At 43.2% G+C, this 24,694-nt stretch overlaps 1 protein-coding gene across 1 annotated transcript in view; it reads left to right on the top strand.

The window, feature by feature from the left end:
• SRGAP3 (SLIT-ROBO Rho GTPase activating protein 3) overlaps positions 1–24,694 on the top strand; it is a 99,451-nt gene that overhangs the window by 31,455 nt on the left and 43,302 nt on the right. The window contains 4 exon segments of the mRNA XM_015423530.1: positions 10,632–10,853; positions 12,460–12,561; positions 13,183–13,380; positions 16,701–16,785. Coding sequence (XP_015279016.1) covers positions 10,632–10,853; positions 12,460–12,561; positions 13,183–13,380; positions 16,701–16,785 — 607 coding nt within the window.

Below are 24,694 nucleotides of genomic sequence, written 5' to 3'. Positions count from 1 at the left end.
ATCAGGCTCTTTTTTGGGGGGGGGGGGGATCCAGATAGGAATAGATAAATCCAATCTTTTTTTTAAACAACTTTTCAGAATAAGCCAAAATAATTTCCTCAATGCACATTGTGCTTGTCAGAAGAACTCCCTCCCTCTCAAGAAATATGCTTGCCCACAAAAGCTTATACCTGGAATAAAATGTTGTTGGTATTGAAGCTGCAATGGGATTTCTGTCCTCCCCAAAAGAGGACGAGAAACCCTGGAGAAGGAAGCAGAAGCTGTGTGTGTGTGTTTGTGTTTGTGTGTGTGTGTGTGAGAGAGAGAGCAGGGGAGGGGGGAGGGAGGCAAGAGGCAGGAAGCAAAAAGCCACTAGGGAGCTAGGGAAAAAAACCAAGCTATCGTGTGGCTGCAGCAGCAGCGCTGGGAAAGGAAGCAAAGAAGGGAGTTGCTCAGGGGCCACGTTTGAACCCTCTGCAGGTAGCAGGCAGCCTGAGGGCCACATGTATGACACCCATGCTGCAGAGACCTGTTGTGAAGTGTACGGTTCTGTGTTTTGCTCTGGAGAGTTGAGCCTTGACCATTGCCACTGCAGCCAGTGAAAGACTATGTCCTCCACAAGGGAGAAGGGCTGGCCATCCACAGCAGTCAACTCTCTGATGACAAGGTGAGTTATTGCTTCCTGGCCCCCCACAGAGCGCTTTTAACCTCTTGGAGGGCAGCCCATCTTGATGTCCCACCCACAGCAGCCTGAGTGCAGGGAGCCTTTCTTGGAGTGGCCTCCTGCTTCCCCTCTGCTTGGAGTGGTCCTTTTCTTCTTCTTGCTGGCTGCCACTCTTTCCTCTGGTGGCAACATACTGGGGTGCACTTCTTGTGAGTGCCTGTGGAGGATGAAGGAAAAAGAGAGTTGGGGGTTGCACCCCTCTGGACATGGGTGTGGCACATCTGTTACTCTGCCACACAAGGGTCACTGGGGAGGGTGCAGAAATGTTTCTAAAGTGTGGGCTTCCCCCCACCCTCTGAATCACTTCTGTCAGAGTCCTCCCCTCCAAAGAGTGTTAGCAGCAACTGCTGCTGTCTCTGGAGAGTGCTGACTGCTCTTTTCCCACTGCAGAGAGCCCCAGGAACAGATCAGGGGGCTCCGAGACTCCTGGTGATGCCCTGCTAGAGCCGGGCTGAGGACAAGGGCCTGTGGTATGCAGGGGGTGGAGGACTTCTTCCCCCTACAGTGGGCACTTTCACCCTCATGGCGCACAGAGGTGTTCATACTCAGGAGGGGTGGAAGTGTATAAATGTGGAAGACCTTTTTTTTGGGGGGGGGGGTTCCTGTAACTGGGACCCAAACATTTAATCTGCCCCCAATTTGGAGATATTGTAGAGCAGCCAGTCCTGACATCCAATATGGAAGCCACCCTAAGAGGCACATCTGTTACTTAGGAACACACTTGAAATTGCCTCCATACATTATTTCAGTGTATGAATATACGTCAATCCATAAACACTTGGTTGAGCAAGAAACTGTAAACAGTCTTTATTTATTATGCAAGACAGTTCTCATCACTAATAACTTTAAATGGAAAACTCTGGTTTCCACTGGTCTAGTTGGGCTGGTGTGCCTGCCAAGCTGTCATTGGGTTACTTTGGGGAGCCCATGTTGGAAGTTTTGTCATGTCTGCCTTTCTGTTCTAAATCTGCTTTTGGCGAATTGTGGGTGGCCCAGCCAGCCCGACAGGTGTTTTCTCTGCAGAACTGAAGAATACACTGTGGTGTTGAGGGGAGGGGGCTATGAGAGTTGTGGCCAAGCTTCCCTTACTTGTCTGGTATGACTCGGGTGCTCACCAAGCTGTTGTGGGGTTGCTTTGGAGAGCCCCTGTCAGAAGTATTTTCATGTCTGCCCTTATATCGTTCCAAATCTGCCTGGCCTATCTGTCTCGACAGGTGTTTCCTTTCCTCTGTAAAGTAGAAGAATTCACCATGGTATTTCAGCCCTGGGAGGGGCTATGAGAGTTGTGGGCACACTTCCCTTGCTTGCATGGTGGGGCTGGGGTGCCTTCCAAGCTTTCATGGGGTTACTTTGGGGAGTCTCTGTCAGAAGTCATGTCTGCCTTTTTGTCCTTCCAAACCTTCCTGGTCGAGGTTGGCTTGAGAGGTGTTTCCTTTTCTCTGCAGAGCGTTTCCCTCGGTTGTTTACCCCCGGGGGGGGGCGCTGTGAGAGTGGGGGGTCACACTTCTCCTGCTTGTCTGGTGGGGTTGGGGTGCCCGCCAAGCTGTCACACAGTTAATGTGGAGAGCCTTTGTCAGAACTCTGGGGATGTCTTCCTTTCTTCCATTCCAAATTTGCCTGGCCCAGCTGGCTGGACAGGTGTTTCCTGTGCAGAGTTGAAGAATACGCTGTGGTGTTACAGTCCTGGGGGGATGTGAGAGTTCTGGGCATGCTTCCCTTTTCTGGTGGGCCTGGGGTGCCTGCCAAGCTGTTATGGGGTTACTTTGGGGAGCCCCTGTCAGAACTCTGGGGATGTCTACCTTTCTGTCTTTCAGAACTTGCCTTTGGATACTTGGGGGGGGGGGGCTGCAAACATAGAGAGGATGCTTGCCTTGCTTCCAGTGTCTGATGGGGGTGGGGGTCTGCCCAGGTGAAATTTCCCTGTGACTTTAGGGTCACTGGCTTGTTCCTGAACCATTCCATAGACTTTTGTAACTGCAGCTGTCTTCCAGAGAGCGCACTGGGGAGATCTTTTTTTTTGGGGGGGTCCTTAACTGGGACTCCAGAGATGTAATCTGTCCTAACTCAGAGAGGTTGTAGAGGAGCAGGCAGCAGGGTGAGGTTCCCTGTGCATTTGGTGTGTGTAGCTTGCAGGGGCCCCATTCTATAAACTTTTGAACCCGTGCCTGACATCCCCCCCCCAAAGCACTTTCCTAATTTGACCTTAGTCCTGTTGAGTACTCTGGCACTGGTTCTGCTAGGCACATTGCACTGGTTCTGTTGGGATTGCAAAAATGCACACTCCTTCAGTTTCTACTGCAGAGGTTCTCAGGGACTTTTTTTTTGCTGGGCTTCTATTGCCCTTTCCTTTTCTTTTTTTTTTTGCTTTTGTCTCCTCCATTGGAAACCATGGAGGATGAGGGCACCATCTTTGGAGGTCATACCTCAGACCCCATGAATCCAATCCTCACCAAACTTCGAGTACAGGTGGAAAAGAGTCAGCTGGACGTCTGCTGTGAGTTTGGCATCTCTAGCTTGCTTGGATCCATTCTATACACTCCTGAATGTCTTGAGCCTGGGGGCATTTCTTTAGGGGTCATTAACTCAGACACTAAATCCAATCGTGACTAGACTTGGAGGACAGGTAGAGGAGAATCAGCAGAGATCCCCTGCGAATTTGATGTCTCTAGCGTGGCGGGGGGCTGTTCTACCATGTCATGAATGTCACAAACCGAACCGGTTCTTTTAGCATCAAAAAGGTAATGCAAAGTTGCAAAGTGTTGGAAAATTGATAAAGTACCGAGTAGAGAGGAAATAGTTATGAAAATTTTCGAAATTGCAGAAATGGATAAGCTAAATATGTTGTTAGCAGGAAAAGTAGAAAATACATTTAAGCAAAAATGGGAAAAAGTGAACAAATGGATTGAAAAAACGTTCAATGTAACCCCACTGAGTGTTTAATATGTAATCTTTATTTTTGTTTGTGTATGGAAAACACGAAAAATAAAACATACTATGAAAATAAAAAAGGTAATGATGGTCCATGGTTCACGAACTGGGCACACCACAAACCAAATTGTGTTTTCCCAGTTTGTGCCCATCCCTAATTGTTACTTTCCAATCCTTTGGTAAGGAATGTCGATTTCAATGGTGAATTGAGTATTTTTGGAAGAAGTTTGTCATTTGATGAAGCTTGTTTGATGGTATGTCATCTGAACCTGGTGATTTGTTAGATTTTAATTTGTTCATTAGCTATCTGCTTCATTGCTTGTCACCCATAAAGACCATTATGGCCTGGGTCCTGCGTACCTGAGAGAGGCCACTTCTTCTGATCAGTTAAAAACTCTCGTTTAAGCTCCATTCTGAGTTCCTGGGATGTATAGAGATGAAATCAGTAGCCAGAAGGGATACTATGTTAATAAGGTTGTTGCATAGCTTGTGATTTAGCTGCTATGCTTGACTATGGCTGCACTGAGGAAAATTTAAAAGGAGCAAAGCCTGTTTCTGAGAACAGGATCTGATCCTCTGTGCTTTCCAGATCCCCCCCCCCCGCGCTGCTGTTCTTAGCACACAGTAAGATAAACTCGTCTTTTTGGTGTGACTTAAATCTGAATTGAGGGATGTCTCCTCAAATCATCAGTAAAGAAGAGATGCCATCTTTAGATAGAGTAGCTCATGGCAGTAACTGAATTTTAATATTTCTCTTTGAGTTAGGAATGGAAAAAATGTTCCATAAAATGTTTCTATGAATGTGCTTTAGAAATAACAGAAGATCAGAGGGCAACTGAAAACTGGAAAATGCATTTTTGGCAGCCTTTTGCCAAATATTTGAGAAGCCAAATTTTTGTCTTTCCCCTCATCCATCTAATTTTAATTATTCAGTGTAGGATCAATAATTTTTTTTGTTCTTTCTTAGATTCAACTAGATTTTCCCTAAATGGTTGATATAGTAGCTAATGAAAAATTTATTACAACAAAATTACATTAGTTTGCAGTCCCCAATGGATTACACAAAGGAACATGTGCTCAGAACAAATTCACAGGTATCATAATAGGGAACGCATGGCACCAAGCCCACTTACAAGCTGTTACATCCAGGTAGAGGGAGCACAGCTATAAATTTACTGTGGTTGAAGCAAGTAGTAGAAGTGGTCTCCGGTGGCCAACTTTGTCCTCCTATTGTGTACTGGATGTCCCCCATGCTCTGATAAGTTCTTTCCTCATGTGAACCCTAGATCCACATTCTCCTTCTCTGTACTAATAACAGCCAGTGCTGCTTGTGTGTTTAGTAGGGCTGCCAAGTCCCCCCCGGGGGGGGGGGCGGAAAAACCCCCGCCCCAGAGGCCCGTTCCCTGACGCCGGGGAATCGGCCCCCGGGGGGAACCCCGCCCCAGCGTGCGCGTCACAGGGAAGTGACGTTATGATGCCAGGCACGCTGGGGGCGGGCCCACGGCCATACAAGGGAAAACTCTATGGTTTTCCCTTATATGGTCGTGGCTTCGCCCCCAGCGTGCCCGGCATCATAACGTCACTTCCCTGTGACATGCATGCGGCACACTTCACACGTGCACGCACACGCCAGGATCCACCCGGGAGTCCCCCTCCGGCAAGGTAAGTCCCACTTGGCAACCCTAGTGTTTAGTGACATTGGTGGCTAAAGTTCATTCCCAGCTATTGCTTCCTTTGCCTCCCTTAGAGAAGACAAATGTGGGCAGTGAGCTCTGGTCACTGGAAGCCTATGCAGGTGGCTTGATTGTATGCATTTCCTCATCAAAACAGAATTTGTCAAGTTGGTGTTGAATGCTGGAATTGCAAGGTAATGTTCATGGCCACATATGTTCAGTTTTGTGGCTAATGTTGTACGTTGGCTCTTATTTCTTTGAAAGCATGTGTCTCAAACCTTCCATGATCTTTTAAGTACATACATGTATTTTCTCTGTGTACAGTGAACTTAATGCCGTAGTTTACTTTTCCAATTCATCTATTTGGCTGCATGTGCATATAGAATTTATTAAAGGATCTGGCCGTTTGGATAGAATATACTACTAAGTATTAATTTGTGATTGCTAGCAATGTACAAGTTTGGGTATTGGTGCACAATAGGCTGTCTGAAAATGTATGCTCTGGAATTGGTTTTTCATGGCTTGTCATAAGACTCCATGTGTGCAGTTTAATCATACTGGGTACTCAGTACTGTATTATCAACCTTTTCAACCCTCAGATGTTGGAAGGTTTGGTGTTACAATGCATAGGAAACAGTCTGAAAGCCTGGGTTTATTATAGCCTTGCTACTTCTCTTTCTTTTTTAATGTTTTTTTTGGGGGGGGAGAATTTAATTTTTTTTTAATATAGAAAAAAGAAACAGACATAAACATCAAGTACACACCTTCTCTGAAGTACTTCTCTTTGTCTTCTCACATCTACTTTTTATACTTCCTGTCTAAACATCTACTGTTGCTCCCCTGTAACTGTGATTCACACCCAATCTGTCTGTCCCCCCCCCCCCATCTTAGCATATTGGAAGTAAAGTCTCACAACCTCTATAGTAATGAAGCTCAGCTATTTAAGAATATAAGAGGAGGCTGTGAATCACACTTTGTGGTTGGCTGGCTTCTAATCATTACACTGCTCAGAACTTCATGGTCTCTGAAAAACAGAGTGGATTCTTCAGCATATACCTTAATTACCCTGTGTGTGTGGACCAGTTCTGGAAAGCTATTACAGGCTAACTTAGTGGCTATCAAAACAGCATATATGTGCAACTGATTGTAGCAAAAGCCAACACATACTGGGCTGCTATCACACAGAGAGTAAAATCCAGTTGGAAAGTGGATTGAAAGTGGATTATTTAGTGTGTATGATTGCAGCCTTTAAGTATATAACAAGCATTATTTTTCCTGGATCAAGAATCCTGTGGATCTCTTTATATGAGATTGAGATTCTTTCAGACATCTGTCTGCCAGGGAGAACGAAAAACTATCGCTTTAGGTCTCTCTTCTACTGAGTCTCATTCCTTTTCCTTCATATATGTATATCAATACACAAAAATGCACTCATGTACAAACCTTTAACTCTTTAAAGGCATGCACAGATCACACAGCAATGAAAACTACTCAAATATGTACTTTTTTCTTCCAGTAGGATCTCATGTTTGAAATTAGTTGAATCTGAAGGCCAAGTTGTAGCATGTCTCTTTGGGGCTAATCCTAACCGTGGCACCTCTGCATTGGTTGGGCTGAAATATTAGAGAAACCTCCTTTGGATGTCTCCATAGCCATGTTTGCAAAGCTAATAAAATGAGTGTTCTTATCTGCCAAAAGAAAAAAAGTCTTGATTGTGGAGCCCAGTGCCTTCCTTTCTTCCTGTATATCTTGATAGATTGTAATGTTCCCTGGTTATTCCTGGTCAGGGCTTTTTTTTTTTTAATGGAAAAAGAGGTGCCAAAACTCTCAAGAGGGAAATGAAGTTTTCTATCTGTATTCTGAAAACTCATGAACTTTTAAACATTTTTTGTCGACTTTTGTTGAAGAGGTTCCAGAACTCTGTTTTGGTGTGTTCCCCCAGAAAAAAAGCCCAGTTGCTGGCTAAGGCAGCAATAATATTTCTCAGCTGTTTTATTCATATGTCAGCACAACTTCTTAACCTTTCCTGATCATCACTTTGTAATGTAATTCTGTATCTTAATGGGTTTTGTCTAATAGAATAAGAATAATTCAATAGCATCCATTTTTAACTGCACCAGAAAATGAAAGATTTCCCCCCCCCCCCACACACACACTGCATGGGATCTGACTCAGCAGATCCCCTCCTTCTTATTATAGGTTGCTTATATTAAGATATGCTGCAGCATCTTTCTCTGCCTGTGTGAGCAAAAGGTAAATATTACATTCCCAAAAGGGGAGAGAATCTGGCACTACATAAGGCCATTTGTTTCTTGACAGAGGTCTGTCAGTGCACCTTAGGTTTTGATCTGCAGTATCATTTGCTCTTGCTTTTGGTTCATTCCTATTGGCAAGGGCCATTAGCTCTCTGACAAATCTCTCTGTTGTCATGGAGTGATGGCTGCAATGCTCTAGGGCCCATCCATCATGGCCCCAAGAAATGGAAACCTCAGGGTCAAACCAGATGAGACAAAGACCACAGATCTCCTCATTAAATTTCATAGCTCTCCAAGCGTCCAATCAAAGTTCTATTACAAATTTTGACGGGGATCGTACAGATAGGGAAGCTGGGATTTAATCCACCTCTGCATGCTTTTGCCTATAATTCTCCCCACCCAGAATTCTGTTAGCCTTTTAAGGGAAAAACCGCAATGGGCACCTGCCTTTTCCCCTTCTGTGACAAACGGGAGCACAAGGTGATAGTAGTTCTCAGTAGACAGGGGTAGACCTTAGGAAATTAAACCCCGTCTCCCTTTCTTGTGTGCCCCCAGACTGTGTTGGGGCATTGCATACCCTCAGGTAACTAGCATAATCTGGTGGTTAAAACGTTAGATCAGTATCTGGGAGACCCACTCAGGTTCAAATCCCTATTCTGCCACAGAAGTTTGCTGGGTGACTTTAGGCCAGTCATTCTCTGTCAGCCTAACCGACCAGTCACAGGGTGATGGTTGCGAGGATAAAATGGAAGAGGAGAGAATGATAAGCTGCTTTGGGGCCCCATTGGGGAGACAAAAACATATGGACCAAATAAATAAATAAAGAAGGATATAAATAATTGTTAAGGGATGCTTGGTGATTTGTGACCTCTATTGCGTCTAGTTTGAATGTCAAATATATATTTTAAAAAACCACAATTTCAGTAGACATAATCACTAAGATAGTTTTTAAACAGACCCAAATAATTATGTACAGGTTTTATCTGTACTGTTTCTCAGCTTCCTCAGGTCGGTTAGAATTTAGTTCTGATGTAATAGAGGAAACTGCCTGTAGTTCTGCCACTGTTCCTTCCTGCATCACACTTCTCTGGGTGTTGGCCAAAGGAAACATTCCACCAGGAAAGCCAACATAAACTGGGTGGAATAAATATTGTCTTGAGAGCAGCTGATTGTACTTTTTATTCTGTTGTTCCTAACTTCCTGGTGACCTCTTTTCTCCTCCCTGTAACAGTATAAATCTCAGCAGCATTATGCATAAGAAGAAATAGGATTAAAAGGCACAACTCACAAATTAGATACGGTCATCAGTTCTTAGACAGCTCAATGTAGTCTTTCCCTGCCGCTCTTTATTATACTTCATTATACTTTTTTCAGTGGGGTATCTCTCTCTGGTGTGAAATCTTTGGATTGTTTTCTGTTTGAGCAATTCCCCCCCTCTGTCTTGATTCCCACCTTACGATGGTGCTGTTTCCAGCCCTTTCCAAGTCTTCATCCATGTTTTTAAGAATTGAATGTGGGAACACACATGCACTCTTACACTGGCAATCCATCAGTACATTGGTAACTTGGTCGTATTTTCTTTTGGCCTTTGGTAGAAACCATAAAGATTATTCCTAGTAGGCTATGAACTGTCACTCTTCTGCTCTTGATTCATCTTGTTAAACTGAACTTCATTATACTGAAGCAAGGCATCTTGGAAAGTGTGTGTCTACACTGGTAGTTTCTCCAGGGGGGAGGGGAGGCTAAGAAATTAGGTTTCTGTTACCTCAATTAAGTTTAGGTTTTCCCCAAGGTGAATTGGACAAGAAATCACTTATTATGCATGAGAAATGGCTCTGTCATTAGAGACCTAGAGAGTTTTAATGGGGGCATCTTCTATACTATGATAAGAGTTTATGCTAATAGGAATTTGTTTTGAATTACAGCTTACATTTACAGTCCATTTATTGATGAAGGACATAATTTTAAACTTGCATGGGGATATGTTCCATTGAGATTTGTGGAAATTAATTTTGCATGTTTTATTTAGAATCTGGATGTAGATTACTTAGCTGATGGCATTTCTTTGATTAAGACGTGGCTGATCATATGTGTGTGTGTGTGTGTGTGTGCATGCTTGTGAGAAAGGACTATCTAAGGTTGAGTAATAAATGAATAATTAAAGTTTTGGGGAGCTAATTCTTAGATTAGACCTGAGTGGAACTGAATCAGATGAAGAATGCTAGAACTTCAGTGAAATCCTGTTCCAAAATTGAAGCTACTGAAATTCCAACTGTAGCCTTCTATGCGAGTTTTCAGCCTCTCTAGTGTGGTTGTGAAGGTCTTCCCAAGTGCATAGGCGCAACAGGAAATTTGGTCCTTGCCACATAGTGCGTGTATGTTTGTTTATTTAAAAACTTATATACCGCTTTTCTCCCTAAAGGGAACCTAAAAAGCTAACAGTGACAAAATGAAAAGTATAGTATACATCAGCCAACCAAAACAAACTAGGTCTTGGACTGGTCCTGAATTCAAGAGCTGATCCATCCAGCAACACAGTGGCCGTGAACCACGCTGTAAGAACCACGCTGTGGCCTCTAGGTGTGCCCAAACGTTTTGGGACCTGCAACACGAAGGGAAGAGCAAATGCTCTGCAAGATATCCTTCCCATTCTTTCCTTCCTTGTTGATCAGCAGGCTTCCCTTTCAGAACTCTTTCTTCTGGCCTTCAGGCAAGAGACAAACTTCACAGCATAGATGCAAAATAGAGAGATTCACCTGTCTTCAGATCTTCTTATATTTGGGTGCTCAGAAGGCACCCTTTTCAGTCTTTACTCACAGAGTTTATGTTATGTGTACACTACTCCTGATTCTTGTGTGTCTTGTCTCACCTGGACTTATAAGCCTGAGGGGGCAGGGCCTGTGACTTGGATTTCTACACAGCTAATTTATATTGCTGCCTGGGAAATTATGTTAATAAATTAATGGTTCCAGTTCCCCCAATAAGTACATATTTTTGAATGTCTTCAGAATTAAAGGAATACATCAATATCTTGAGGGTACCTAGTGGATTCATGTCTGCTTCTTTCCATAGTGTTGTGACCTGGGATTCCATGCAAGCTTGGCACGGACATTTAGAACATACCTATCTGCTGAATACAATCTCGAGACCTCACGCCATGAGGGCCTGGACATAATTGAGAATGCTGTAGACAACCTGGATGCACGGAGTGACAAACACACAGTCATGGATATGTGCAACCAAGTCTTCTGCCCTCCTTTGAAGTTTGAATATCAGCCACACATGGGGGATGAGGTATTGGAACTGTAGAAAATGGCTTCCAGTGAGCATGTGCAAGGTGGTTCTGGCTTTCCTGCAGGTGTAATATCTCCCCACCACAGCCCTGTTATGAGTGGGGTGGATATTTTAGCTGTCATCGCTGTTGAATGTGTTATGTTTAGGCATGACTGTTACTGCTCTGTGCTTTGACCAGATGTTATAAACTGCTAGCTCATGTCCAGATTATCCTTTTTTTTTGCATTGTAGTCAGGTTTTACAGGATAGTTGCTGCATACAGACTTGATTTTTTAATCAACCTTCTGTTCTTCAGCTGGTGCCTTTATCCTCCCCTGGAAACAGACAGGTAGAAGAGGGAAATAGTTCCAGTGGCCAGTCTGTACTTCTGAAACAGAACTGGCCGTAGCTACTCTGGGGTGGGGCTAATGAAGAACCCCTAAGACCCTAGTGGCAGCTGGAAGTGCACATTACTGCCACCTTGCTGAATCTTAAAAAAATAATAATCTGAATCTAGTCAGCACTGACTCTAGTCAGTGCTTGGACTGGATACCTCCTGGGATTCTTGGGTAAGCCCCCTTGAGTTCCACGGTGGAAAAAAGATGGGTTACAAATGAAGTAAAGAAACTGTCTGACCTTGTAGATGGCAAATAAGCCAGATCCTTGCTTTGAAGAATCTGTTGTGCCATCTACCTCTAAACTAATATTGGTATACAAAGATTTGGAGTTGTTTGAGCAGCTTTTCTGCATTAGTTAAAGTAGTAATTTTGCATAGTATTTCTTTTCTGATTATAATAGAGGAAAGGCAGTAGAGGAAGTTGAGTGCCTCCGGCTCTGATTTTTTTTTTTTTTTTGCTGTAAACAGTCTAATATTTTGAGGCCTCTTAACTATGAAGACACATATTCTTTGTTGCCTTAGCTGATTTATAGCTGTAAATATTCTGATCCTCCTTGACTTTGCATAGGTTTATACTTGGCAGCTGTAACTATGTTGTTTGGCAGTGTGTTATTACCTGCTATAGGTTGAATATAGATGTTCTAAGCGAGTATTGCCGCAGTGGCTCAGTGGTTAAGACACTTAGCTGCAGACTGGAAGGTCAGTAGCTCGGCAGTTCGAGACCCGAATGCCATGTGATGGAGTGAGCTCCAATCTCTGGTCCCAGCTCCTGCCAACCTAGCAGTTCGAAAGCAAGAAATTGCAAGTAGATAAATAGGTACTGCTTTGGTGGGAAGGTAACAGCATTCCGTGTGCCTTGGCGTTTAATCATGCTGGCTACATGACCACGGAAATATCTTTGGACAGCACTGGCTGTTTGGCTTGGAAATGGAGATGAGCACCACCCCCTAGAGTTGGATTCGACTGGCTTTCAAGCAAGGGAAACCTTTACCTTTAAGCAAGTGCTGACAGCAGAGGTATAATTCTGTATTGCTTCCTTTCCCATTATTTACTTGTGACATCTGAAACCAGTCTCAAACGTTGCATTCTGTATGTTTTAGTTTAGATTTCCAAAATATCAGCAGGGATTGGAGAAACAGCAAGAAATGGAGGAGAAGGAATCCTCAATACATAAAAAATCCACAAAAAAATGAACACAGTTTCTTATCTTCAATTTTGTTGCTGCTTTAGGTATGTCAGGTGAGCGCACAGCAGCCGGTTCAGACGGAGTTGCTCATGCGATATCATCAACTGCAGTCTAGACTTGCCACACTGAAAATAGAGAATGAAGAGGTGAGAGCTGTAATTGTCTTTGATCTTTATGTAAACAAATTTTATCCACTTTGCTGTGCTATTGACTTGGTACCCAGTGACTTATAAATCAATACAGAGAGAGAGAGAGAGAGAGAGAGAGAGAGAGAGAGAGAGAGAGAGAGAGAGAATGAGAATGAATGGATTCTCACTTTCATCACCTGACCCAAAAGATATGGAATCTCTTCTGCAGGGGGTCCAGAGCTATATCTATCACATTATGAAGAGAAGTGCTTGTATCTGCTGTTCTTAGGAAGTGCCCAGATACAGGCCAGTGCCTGTGCCAGTTGCTGCTCGTAAGAGGTTCAGCATTGGGATGTAACATAAGGACAATGGTAACTTGAAAACAGAAACAATTGCTTATAGTTGCTCCCCGTTGTCTTTCCAGGTCAGGTGCGACTTTTGCCCACTGGAATGACAAGTATAAATGTTTCAGTGCATTTCTAATTAAGCTCTGGGGGCATGGATATGCTTGTGGTTTTTAAAGCAACCTGATCTTGCAGTGCAAGAAAAAAAGGCAGTATGTCTAAAGTAATGCAGTTATGGTTAAATGGTGTACCTTTCACTCTGGTACACAATCTTCTGTACCTTCTGTTTCTGCAGGTGCGCAAAACATTGGATGCCACTATGCAGACATTGCAAGATATGCTGACAGTGGAAGATTTTGATGTCTCTGATGCCTTCCAGCATAGTCGCTCCACAGAGTCGATCAAATCAGCGGCTTCAGAGACTTACATGAGCAAGATAAACATTGCCAAGAGGAGAGCCAACCAACAGGAAACGGAAATGTTCTATTTTACTGTGAGGATAATCTTCTGCCTATATACTAATTAAAATCTTGTAAAAAGGAGGAGGCCATAGCCCCAGGAGCATAGGTTTCCCCACACTCTCTGTTTGTTAGCACAAACCCAGTCACTACCCAGGTTATTACCTTGTGATGGTAGTATGCATCTATGCTCCAACATAAGGAAAGGGCACAGCAAGTTTCTAATAGGCATAACTGCCTTTGAGGAAGGCCTGGAGTATGTCTAATTTTTTTCTGGGAAGTACTTGTAACACTCTTAAAGAGAAGGAGCCCCTTCCACATGATGAGATGTGAAAGCCCCTTGTGGAATTGCTGTTCCCTGTAAAAATGGGTAGTGGAGGAATTATTTGGAGAATCTGGTCTTCATGCAGCATAAGACACAGTGTGGTGCCAACGTAATAGTCCGAGCAGGAATCTAGGGTATCTCTGTTTTTAAACTTAGTTGTCTCCATATTTAAGTTTCTTTTGCAGCATATTTCTGGGTCCCAAACTTATTTGGCCTACCGCCCCCTTTTCAGAAAAAAAATTACTCAGCGCCCCCCCTAGACATCTACCTTCAAGAAGTTAACAAAAAGATGCAGTTTGTGGATCTGCACATGGATCATTCCAGCCCACCTGGATCGTTCCAGTGCCCCTGAGGGGGCGGTATTGTCCACTTTGGGAACCAGTGGTAGGGCAAAATGTAATGGTTATGTTCCAGTCTCAGTTCTTTGTATATACACACAGCAGCCCCTTATATTGTGTGGGATATTTTGTATGTATGTTGTATGTTTTTGAAATTTGGCAATGTTGAAATAGCAGATTTCAGATACAGAAAGGGGGTGAGGAGGAAACAGGTTGACTGATATTCAGAAATAAAAGCAAAAAGTCCTTCTGGTTGTCTGTATTTTTCCTCCAGAGTTCTTTGGATCTCAGGGGAAATAGAATTCTTATTGGGTAATACAATTCTTTGCAGTGTAAACTATGCTTACTAGTTTTAGTCCTTTTCTCTTGTTTGTGGAGGATTTCACCTTCCTAAAGTGTCTTATCTCCTTCCCTTGCCTATAACAGAAGATGTTAGTGATACACTAAAACTGAATGTTAAGATTTCTCCCGCAGAATAAAAAGAGTCCCAATAAAGACAAAAAAAAAAGCTGCTGCTGCTGTTCAGGATCCAGATGGCATAATCTTTTGAAAGCTGGAACATCACAGGGAAACTGCATTTTTCCCACCATTTAAGCAGTAATTTTCTCCTACCAGTTGTGGCCTTTCTAAAAATATTTTTAAGTTTTTAAACGTTTGTTAAAGGCTGAGGACCTCCTGCTTATAGCAGTCAAGCACAGATTGCTTATGCAGTATTTAAACACAGTCATATTCAGAAGACTGCCAAATGCTTGACTATTTCATCAGCCTTTCTATCTGACTACCAATGTAGTGTATTGGTTAGTGTTTCATACTTGGATGTAAGAGGCCTGGGTTCCAGTAAGTTCACAGTGTGACCCTGGGCCTTTCAGTCTCTTGGCAGAAGTACTGTCTGAATGAAATGGAGCTGGGGAAAATCTTGGAGGATGGGCATAATAATAGACAGATAGATTAACAGAGGCCTGTAGAGTCCTATGGAAATCTGCAGACTGTCCTCGGATTTTGTATCATGGGTAAATAAATAGTCAGCATTTCTTTTAAAAAATTAAAGAGTCAGCATAGTATAGTGGTTGGAGTGATAAACTAGTTTCTGGAAGACCCGGGTTCAGATCTACACTCTGCCATGGAAGCTTGCTGGGTGATTTTGGGCCAGTCACACACACTCAGCCTAGCCTACCTCACAGGTTTATTGTGTGAATAAAATGGAGACATGGGGAACAACGGAAGCTGCTTTGGGGGCCCACTGTGGAGAAAAGTGAGATATAAATAAAAATAAGAGCTGTAAATTGTCTCTTGTGTGCCTTTTAAAAGGCTAATAAAACAGTTAAAGACAGAATAAAAACTGGCCATTTTTTGAGATTAGATATTTTAACTTTTACCAGAGAAACTGCACAAAGAAATGTCCATACCACAATAAGAAACTTGGTTGTATTTTTGCAGTCATTTATGATTGGTCATTTTGAGAGAGTGATATACAAATGTCCTGAACTGTTGACACACACACACACACACACACACCCCGGATTTGGAATGGGCACCCTGAGGGTCCTGGAAGTCCACAGCCACTAGGAACGTCTCTGGCACAAGCCCTGTTAAAATGAAGAGGGGTGCGATATTTTGTTTTGTGACAGTAGCACAGGAAGCATATTTGGTAAATTGTGCAGGGTAATACAAATGTGTCTTTGACTGTTTGATAATGCAGAGTTAGTAACTCAGCTAGTCATCGCCCACGCTCCATTCATGTGGGTATATCAGGGCTTCTTCTGCTTTGCATTTCATTGAGTGTTTTCAAGAATTCAAACCAATATAGCAGCCCAGTAAGGCTGATCCCTGTTATTTTCATATTTCAGCTAGCAGGGCAAAGGGCTGAGTCTGAGAGCGTGCCTATAGCTTGCTAGGGAGTTTTGGCAGGTGTGACAGTTGAACTTGGGGCTTGCTGATCCATAGCTCAGATTTTGACCCCTTCAAACACGGACGATATTGCCAGTTAATTCAGAAGGCTTTTCTGTGTTTTGTTTTTCAAAGTGTTAAGATTCACTATGAGTTTTTGAGCCTCCCTATTCCCCCTCTCCATCTTCCTCCTCATCTACTTGCATCTGTGAAATTATTTGCCTCCAGAGTGCCACTGTTGGGGGTGAGGCAATCTGAAAATAAAACCTACAGTCAGAACAATTCCACCAGCGCAGCAGAAGCTTCTGATCAGCCGAGCTAGCAGACCGCATGCAGTGGGAATTCTCCTCTGCTTTATCAACTATTTGCACAAAAAGCAGCCCTTTTCTGTAGGAAAAGTCTTCTTTGTTTATTGAGGCTATTCCCAGAAGTTTGACAAAAGTGGGCTTTCTTTGAAGCGTTGTCTTTGGTGTTCCTTGTGATCTCAGGCCTTGACCTCAAGCACATTGCTTAACACAAAGGTTTCTGGCCTAATAAGATCAACAGGGACTGATACTCAAATTGTGAAAAATTAAGCTCTCCCAATGAAAAAGGCATCCTTGGTTCAGCTTTGTGTGCGTGACACAGAAAGAGACCTGAGACTGGTTTGCTGGGGCTTACAACATTGCTTTTATTCCACAAAGCCACATTCACAACACCACAGGATGAATGTGCATCTATTATAAAGTATTTTTATCTTTAGAATCGTTGCTATTGTTATGCTTGTCTGTGAGTGTATGTGTTTTTGGTTTCTTTTCTCCCTCAGAAATTCAAAGAATATTTGAATGGCAGTAACCTTATTACAAAGCTGCAGGCGAAACATGACTTATTGAAGCAAACTCTGGGAGAAGGTAAGTCACAAGTGTAAACACAAAGTTTGTGCCTTTCACAACAGGATGATTTAAGATGCAAGATTTTAAAAATCTCATCTGCTACAGCCTCCTCTTCTTCATGCTTGAAGTTGTGACTGGCTGCTTCTGTTGAACTTAAGAAGATGGGTAGAAAATCCCTCCAGTTTTGGTTAAGGGTGGCTTTGGAATGCTTTTGTTTCTCAAAGTATGAGGCATGTATCTGAGCCCCATTATCCCTGCTTTGCCTTCAAATAGATAAAAAAGCCTTGTTGAGTAGACCAGCTAATGAAAATATGAAGGCCACGGATGCATGATTTTTCTGTCATGTAGCCTTTATTGACCAAGAAAAAGATTCTTTGCAAAGGACTTCAAGGTCTTGAATGATGCTAAAACATAAATGCACTGAAGATATTATTCAGAAGCTTTATATATGAAGCCAAAGGAAGAAATTATGTACTGGTTCATGAAGATCATGGACTGAACCAATGAGCTCTGTAAGATTTCTCTCTACAAGTGAAGCAACAAAAGTGAACTCTATTAAGCATAACTGGTAGCAAATTAAAGTATAACTTATTTCAGTTTTGGATTTTGCATACAAGAGTTTTATAACTAGTGTTTACAAAAGGCTGATCTCTGACTTTCATCTTAGTAGTTGTCATGTTGAACTGTGCAATTAAAAAGGAGGGGCTTCTGCCGTCCTCTGCTGAGTATGTATACTGAGGAGGAAATCCTATAATGACTTTTAGAGGAAAGTACCATAGACTCTTACTTCCTCTGCCAGATGACTGTCCAGTGCAGCATCTGGAGGGCAGATCATGAAGCTTGCCTTCTTTGATACAAAGACATTTCTCCAGCTACAGAGTCTGGATTCAATTCCATGCATTTCAGAGCCTGGAATAAATTTCTGGAGCTCTGTGACTCTTCTGCATACCTCAGGGAAGCTTCCCATTCCCATTTCCCAGTTGAGCCCCCATGTCTCCACATATTGCCAGAATAATCTGATATACCAATTGGCCTGGGTCAGATTTCTGCTTCAATAACACATTTTAAAGCATCTACATTTTTTTTTCATTTTTACAACTCTCATATATACTAAACGGGAACATTATGCGTGCCTTGCAGTAAAAGCTGTGAGTGAGTAGGTCTGATAATCCTCTTAAGGAAAAGATTCCAGAGATGGGATGTCCCTCTGAGAAAATTATGGTCGTTCTACTTACATGTACATTGAATCACACCCTTTATACTGTGTGGCAGATAGATCTTGAACCAAGCATTTTATAAATGTTAGAATGTTTGGGAACTTTGATCACAGTGGCCTCCAAATGAGATGCACTTAGAGTATTGCGTGATGGGAGAATCCGCCTAAAGTCTCTTACTACTCTCCCATCTTTAAATAGCAATCCCCGTCCCACCCCCTGCATTTGTGGCCAATGGCCACATCTCTGCCGAGTACTGAAGTCAGTGCAATCTTCTTCCCATTGGCCCAGAAGAAGGCAAACCTGGCAGCATCTTTTTATACCAGCAGTGAAGAGGCATCCTGCCTCAAACCAGTTAGCCTCAGTTGCTTCACCATGCCCCAGCCCCTTAGATACAAACAAACAGGGCTATCAGGAGAGCTGTGAGTTGACAAACATCTCTGTGAGAGAGATCTTTCTTCTTGGCAGTAGACAAACTTATTGGGACATAGTGCCTATTTCAAGGCACATGTAGATGGGTCAGAGACTTTTCTGTGTATTGGGGCTGTTCGATTAGGCTGGTGAAGCAGGAACTAAAAAAATGTTCCTTCCCCTTTTTGCAGCTGTTAAAGCTTTGTTGTGGTCTGTGATTTCAAGAGAAATGACCCCTGAGGTCTTAACTTTTGCAGGATACACAAATGTTCTGTAGCAATTAAACCCTCTTTAGCCACAATTTATCTTCCCTTTAAACCCACTGCTGCTGTTGTTGTTCCTCTTGGTATCAGAATTGCCAGGTTCTGGCCCAGATTAGATGTTTCGAACCTTTAGGGAATAAGCTTTTAAGTTAAGCTCTGTAGAGGGCTTAACAAAGTTTAAAATAATAGCTGGACATGGGGAGGGGGAAGTTGGAGCTTCTACGCCAGTCTGTTTCCATAAAGGCTTAAGAAGAGAAGAAGAAGAGATTGGATTTATACCCCGCCATTCACTACCCAAAGAGTGGTTTACAAACTCCTTCCCCTCCCCACAACAGACACAGGGTAGGTGGGGCTGAGAGAGCTCTGACAGAGACTGCTCTTTTTTCAAGAACAGCTCTTATCAGAACTACGGCTTGCCCAAGGTCATCCAGCCAGGTGCAAGTGGAGGAGTGGGGAATCAAACCCGGTTCTCCCAGATTAGAGTCCGCGCACTTAACCACTACACCAAACTGGCTCTCTAAGAGGCAAATGTCAGCCTTTCTGCTTTGCTCACACCACCACCAGTCATAACTCACTCTTAAGTTTTTTCACAGTTACCCATGTCTTCAGGCACATGCCTCTCTCTTAAGCAAGAAGGTTCTTCAAAATACCTCAGGAGGTGTGGGTATTCCACCTTAAATAGGTGCTGAAGGTTAAGTATATGATTTATGTGCTGTCCTGAATATAAATTGAACCCTGAGCTGAAGTGGAGCCCATGAGATTTTTATTTTTATTTTTTTTTTTTGCTTTTCTTGGGAACAGAAGACTATTCCTCATTTTAGAGATGCCCCGTTTGCCGAAGTTTCTGGTGATTTATTGCCGTATTTCGCTGCCATATGCTGAGGGAGAATGCACTTTTAAAAGTTTAGAATCAGCTGCCTTTGATCTGCTTTTAATACCACAGCCCTTGTAATGCAGATATTAACATATAAAAGTTTAATTAGGTTTTGTTGGCTTGGATCCCACAGATATTTTGCTGCTCCGAGTGCATATCATTTCAAGGCCTGATTCATCCTTACAGCCATCAATTTGTTACTTGCTGGTTGTTCTTTAAGCCGAACAGCATTTGGAAGACTCAAATTGAGAATTATGAAAACTTGTGTTTTCTTGTTGTGTTCTCAGGAGTTCTTTTATTATTATTATTATTTTTGCCACAGAGTTTGGTAATCCTCCAAGCATTTACAGGAATAACAGAACAATGGCAGCCTTTCTCCTACCCCATCTTAAGCCTGCATTTCATATTAGAATTGGTATGGATCTCATTAGGTATAATCAATCACTGCTGAACTGCCAGGCAGAGAGGAGAGCAAACCCAAGCTTTTGACATCTGAGAGGAGGTGAGGCTGGCGGTCAGATGAAGCCTGACCCATTTGGACACTTCCTGTGGTTCAGACAGTGTAATGCTGAGAATGAGCCTCACAGATGATGACAGCCTGCACAATCAAGTCCGTTCATGATGTGACTGTAATGCTTTATTAGGTAACTGTCTGCTTAGCAAGAAACACCAAGTAAAGTTCCAGGCAATTTGGCATTCTTACTTTATGTGTCTTTTTATATTGTTATCTTGCCATTTATCAAGAGCTACATCGCCAGTATGTGAACCAGACAGCTGTTAAAAGAACTGGTGTTGTTTGGCAGGCAATCCCCTAAAGGATCATAAGCAAACACATCACCACCGCACATGCTCCAGGATGCCGGCTTAATTTTTCTGTCTTGATGTGCATCCTGATCAGTCCCAAGTCTATATATGCACATGCTTTCTGGAGCACCTTCACTCCCTCTCTTTGCAGCATCCAGGGTCTTGACCATTGTCTGGATGTGGGCTCATGCCTGGACTCACCCCCCCCCCGAAGGCCCCAGAACTGGGATACTTACCTGGTCTGCAGCCATCAGAGGGAGGGTAAAGCACCAGGAAACAGGCTTCCTGCCTAAGCCAGACAACAGAATCTACAGTTGAGTCAGCCAGCCAATGATTGACAAAGGACACCTGGACCAGGGAAACGGGTGAGGCTGGGCCAGATCCAGGTGTAGGGTACTGGGCAAATGGGGAAGGATGGATGATTGGCTCCTCAAGGACAGAGGAAGTAGGAATAAGACCAGGAAAGGGGGGGGGGGAGGCAGACTTCGCAGTCAGGCTGGGAGGAAGGAAGCAGCAGAATGCCAGAGAGGGAGACAGAGTGCTGCTCCAGGGGAGGAAAGAGAATCATAAAATCACCGACTTGGAAGGGGCCATACAGGCCATCTAGTCCAACCCTCTGCTCAATGCAGGATCAGCCTAGAGCATCCCTGATAGGTGTTTGTCCAGCCACTGTTTAAAGTCTGCCAGGGAGGGGGAGTTCACCACCTCCCTAAGTAGCTGAATCTATTGTTGAACAAGTCTGACTGTAAAAAAAGTTTTTCCTAATATCTAGCCAGTACCTTCCTGCCCTTAATTTAAACCCATTATTGTGAGTCCTCTCCTCTGCTGCCAACACGAACAGCTCCCTGCCCTCCTCTAAGTGACAGCCCTTCAAATACTTAGAGAGCAATCATGTTCACCCTCAACCTCTTCTTCTCCAGACTAAACATTCCCAAGTCCCTCAGCCTTTCCTCACAGAGCTTGGTCTCCGGCCCCTGATTATCCTCATCGCTCTTCTCTGCACCTGCTCCATTCTGTCCACATCCTTTTTGAAGTGAGGCCTCCAGAACTGCGCATAATATTCCAGGTGTGGCCTCACCAATACCGTGTACAGCGGGACTATGACATGTTGTGATTTGGATGTTATGTCTCTGTTGATACACCCCAAGATTGCATTAGCCTTTTTCATCACTGAATCACACTGGCTGCTCATATTTAACTTACGGTCCATCCATACCCCAAGATCTTGTTCACACACACACATGCTAATACATGTGTTCCTAATTTTTTAAAGCCAGATGTAGAACTCAGCACTTATCCTTGTTAAATTGCATCTTGTTCACATCCACACAGTTTTCCAGTGTGTTCAGATCTCGTTGAATTCTATATCTCCTGGTGTGTTTGCTGCTCTTCCAAATTTGGTGTCATCTGCAAATTTAGTGAGTAGCCCTTCAAATTTAGTGAGGTGTCCTCATCCAGATCCTTTATAAAAAATATTGAAAAGTACTGGCCCCAGAACTGAGCCCTGTGGCACCTCAATGGGCACCTCCCTCCATTCAGATGAAATGGCATTGACAACTACTCTTTGAGTGCAGTTCTCCAACCAGTTCCCTATCCACCTAACTATCCTAGAGTCCAGCCTACATTCCTCGGGAACCCTGTCAAAAGCTTTACTGAAATCCAGGTAAACAACATCGACATCATTCCCTTGATCCAGTAAGTTCGTCACTTGATCAAAGAAGGAAATGAGGTTGGTCTGGCAGGACCTGTTGGGGACAAATCTGTGCTGACTTCCCCAGATCACCAAGTTGTCCTTTAGATGCTTGAAGATTGATCCCTGTAGAATCTGCTCCAGTATCTTCCCTGGGACAGAGGTCAGACTGACTGGCTTGTAGGTTCCTGGGTCATCTTTCCTTCCTTTTTGAAAATTGGGATCACATCTTCCCTCCTGCAGTTTTGTGGCATGTTTCCCGTCCTCCAAGAGGTCTGGAAGATAATGGACAAAGGCTGTACAAGCTCTCTAGAAAGTTCTTTGAGCACTGGCCCGGGGATTTGTACTCATTCAGTGCAGGCAGGTGCTTCTCAACTACCTATCTGACCATGTCAGCCAGCAGCCTAGATGCTGCTGGGAGCTACAGTGCTCAGCTGACATCCTACCTTTCCTTGTTCTGAGGCCTGAGGAGCCCTAACATGGAAGGCATGACAACAGAGAGGAGGAATGACTTTGCAGAAGGGGATGCTTTCAACCAGTTTCTCTGTTTCCTGACACTAGCCCTGTTCATGTGTTCCAGTGAATTCATGTACATCTAGCCTGTTCAAGCTTCCGTCTGTTTGCAAGAAAGAGTCAGCTTGTGTGCACTTTAAAAGTATGAGAGCCAGTACCTGGATAAAAGTGGGGTTCAACTTGTACATTCAGCTCTGTGTTAAATGTAACATGAGAATTACTCTGTGCAAGTACAAAGAAAAATCAAGTGTACACAGATTGAATATTCATTTGTTGGGAGCAGGATTAGTGTGTCCTCTGATATTCCTCTCCAGAGTTTGCTTCCAGCTTTCTTTCCATGTTTAAAAACCTCTTTGATTTGATCCTGTTTTGAAATTCTCTCTGGTTTGGCAATCTTGGTGTGAATTGCTGTGATTCCAAGCAGTTGGATATTCCAGTAGTGCTAGATGCCTTGACTTTCCCCTTGAACCTAGATATGGTTCAGCTACCCGTGCTTATCTTGGATATTATCTACAACCTTGCCTACAGTGCCATCCTAAGCAGAGTTACTCCATTCTAAGTCCACTGAAGCCAGTGGGCTTATAAAGAGTGTAATTCTTTTTAGGATTGCACTGCCAGATATGTTTCATCAAGTGAATGATCTTTTGAAAATAGCATAATTCATTGATGTTCCAGTTTAAACGGGGGGGGGGGGGGGGGGACGACGACAACACAGGTGTCTTCCATATGGAGACAGATTTGTGTGGTTTCTCTGTCGCTGGTGCAGCTGCAGATAAAGTGTAGCAGCAACGGGGCTTCCACACAATGGGTTTCTCCTCTGTTTCCCTGCCCCAATTCCCCCAGCAGTGGCCACCGCCTCCCCTGGGAACCCAGGGCTTTTGCAGTGTTTTTTTTTAAACGGCACTGTGATATTGTTACATCGCTATACCATTGTGACTATAGGTGTAGCAGGCTCTCTGAATTCCCAGCTTTCATTTTCTTAAAAAGTAAGTCTCTATGCACCTTTTCCTCTTTACCTTTAGAAGGGAGGGGAATAGAGAGTTACTTTTTTAAGTGAAAGCTGAGAATTCACGGATCCTGCTACACCTATTGTTCCATTGGTATATCAATATAATAATATTATAGTACTAATTTTTAAAATAATAAAAAGCCCCCTGGTGACAGGGGAAGCAATGGCTGCTGTGGTGACAGGGTCAAGGAAGATGGCTGCCATATGGTCCAGATTAATCTGAATTTTTCCCACAGACACAGCAGCCATCCAGGCTTTCCTGTGCTCTTTCCCAAAACCTTGGAACAAAACGGGTTTAAGAAAGACTGGGGAACAGCTAGGGGAATCCCCAGAGATGCACAAATGCACCATGATGCTATGGGGAAGAAGGAGGAAAAAACCTCATCTGAAAAGCCTTTGAATTTTAGCAGATAATCTGTGCAGAAGCCATCACAAAAGAAAAGCCTAGTTAGTACTGAACTGCAATAGAGTCAAATATACCTTTTCTTCAGTGAGAGTTGAAGTTCTCCAGAGAGCTTTGATAAGATCCCAAGTTTAATCCACTGGCATCTTTAGTTAAAATTATCCAAGACAAGCAGGGTTAGAAAAGACTCGGCCTCTAAGGCTCAGGAAAGTTGTTACTATTCAAAAGACACAGTTCTAGTTTACATGCACCAGTGATGTACCATAGGTATAAGGCAAGTCCATTTGTTCTCTCTCGGGAGCATTTTATCTATGGATCTTCTAATGCAGATTATTGCATTTGGCTAGTGATAAAGCATAAAGAGAAATCACTTCTTAAGGTTCATCTTTTGCCCATATGATTGCATAGCCAGCCTCCAAAGTATTTCCTTTTTATGTCTAGTAAAAATTAATAAAATGCATAGCTAAATAATTTCAAGACAGAAAACCAGAGAACATGAGGAAATTCCACGCCAGTGGAGTGACGTGCTCTTAAAAAGCAAAAGCAAAACACTGAATAGATCGTACCATAGATACGCCTGCTACTTGCATTGAATCCAAACACTATAAATACATAAAGGGACTAAGGATGCTAATGGCAAGAATGGAGGCTGCCTAGTTACAATCAGATACTTGGTTATCTCCAAGGAAAAACTGAGCAGCTAAATACTCTGCTGTATTCACATGCTATTAGTGGTCTTCCTTGAG

This window comes from Gekko japonicus, unplaced genomic scaffold, assembly GCF_001447785.1.
Source record: "Gekko japonicus isolate JY-2015 unplaced genomic scaffold, Gekko_japonicus_V1.1 scaffold3222, whole genome shotgun sequence".
Lineage (NCBI taxonomy): Eukaryota > Metazoa > Chordata > Lepidosauria > Squamata > Gekkonidae > Gekko > Gekko japonicus.
The sequence above is the reverse complement of the archived record's forward strand: the minus strand, read 5'-3'. Positions and strand labels throughout refer to the sequence as shown.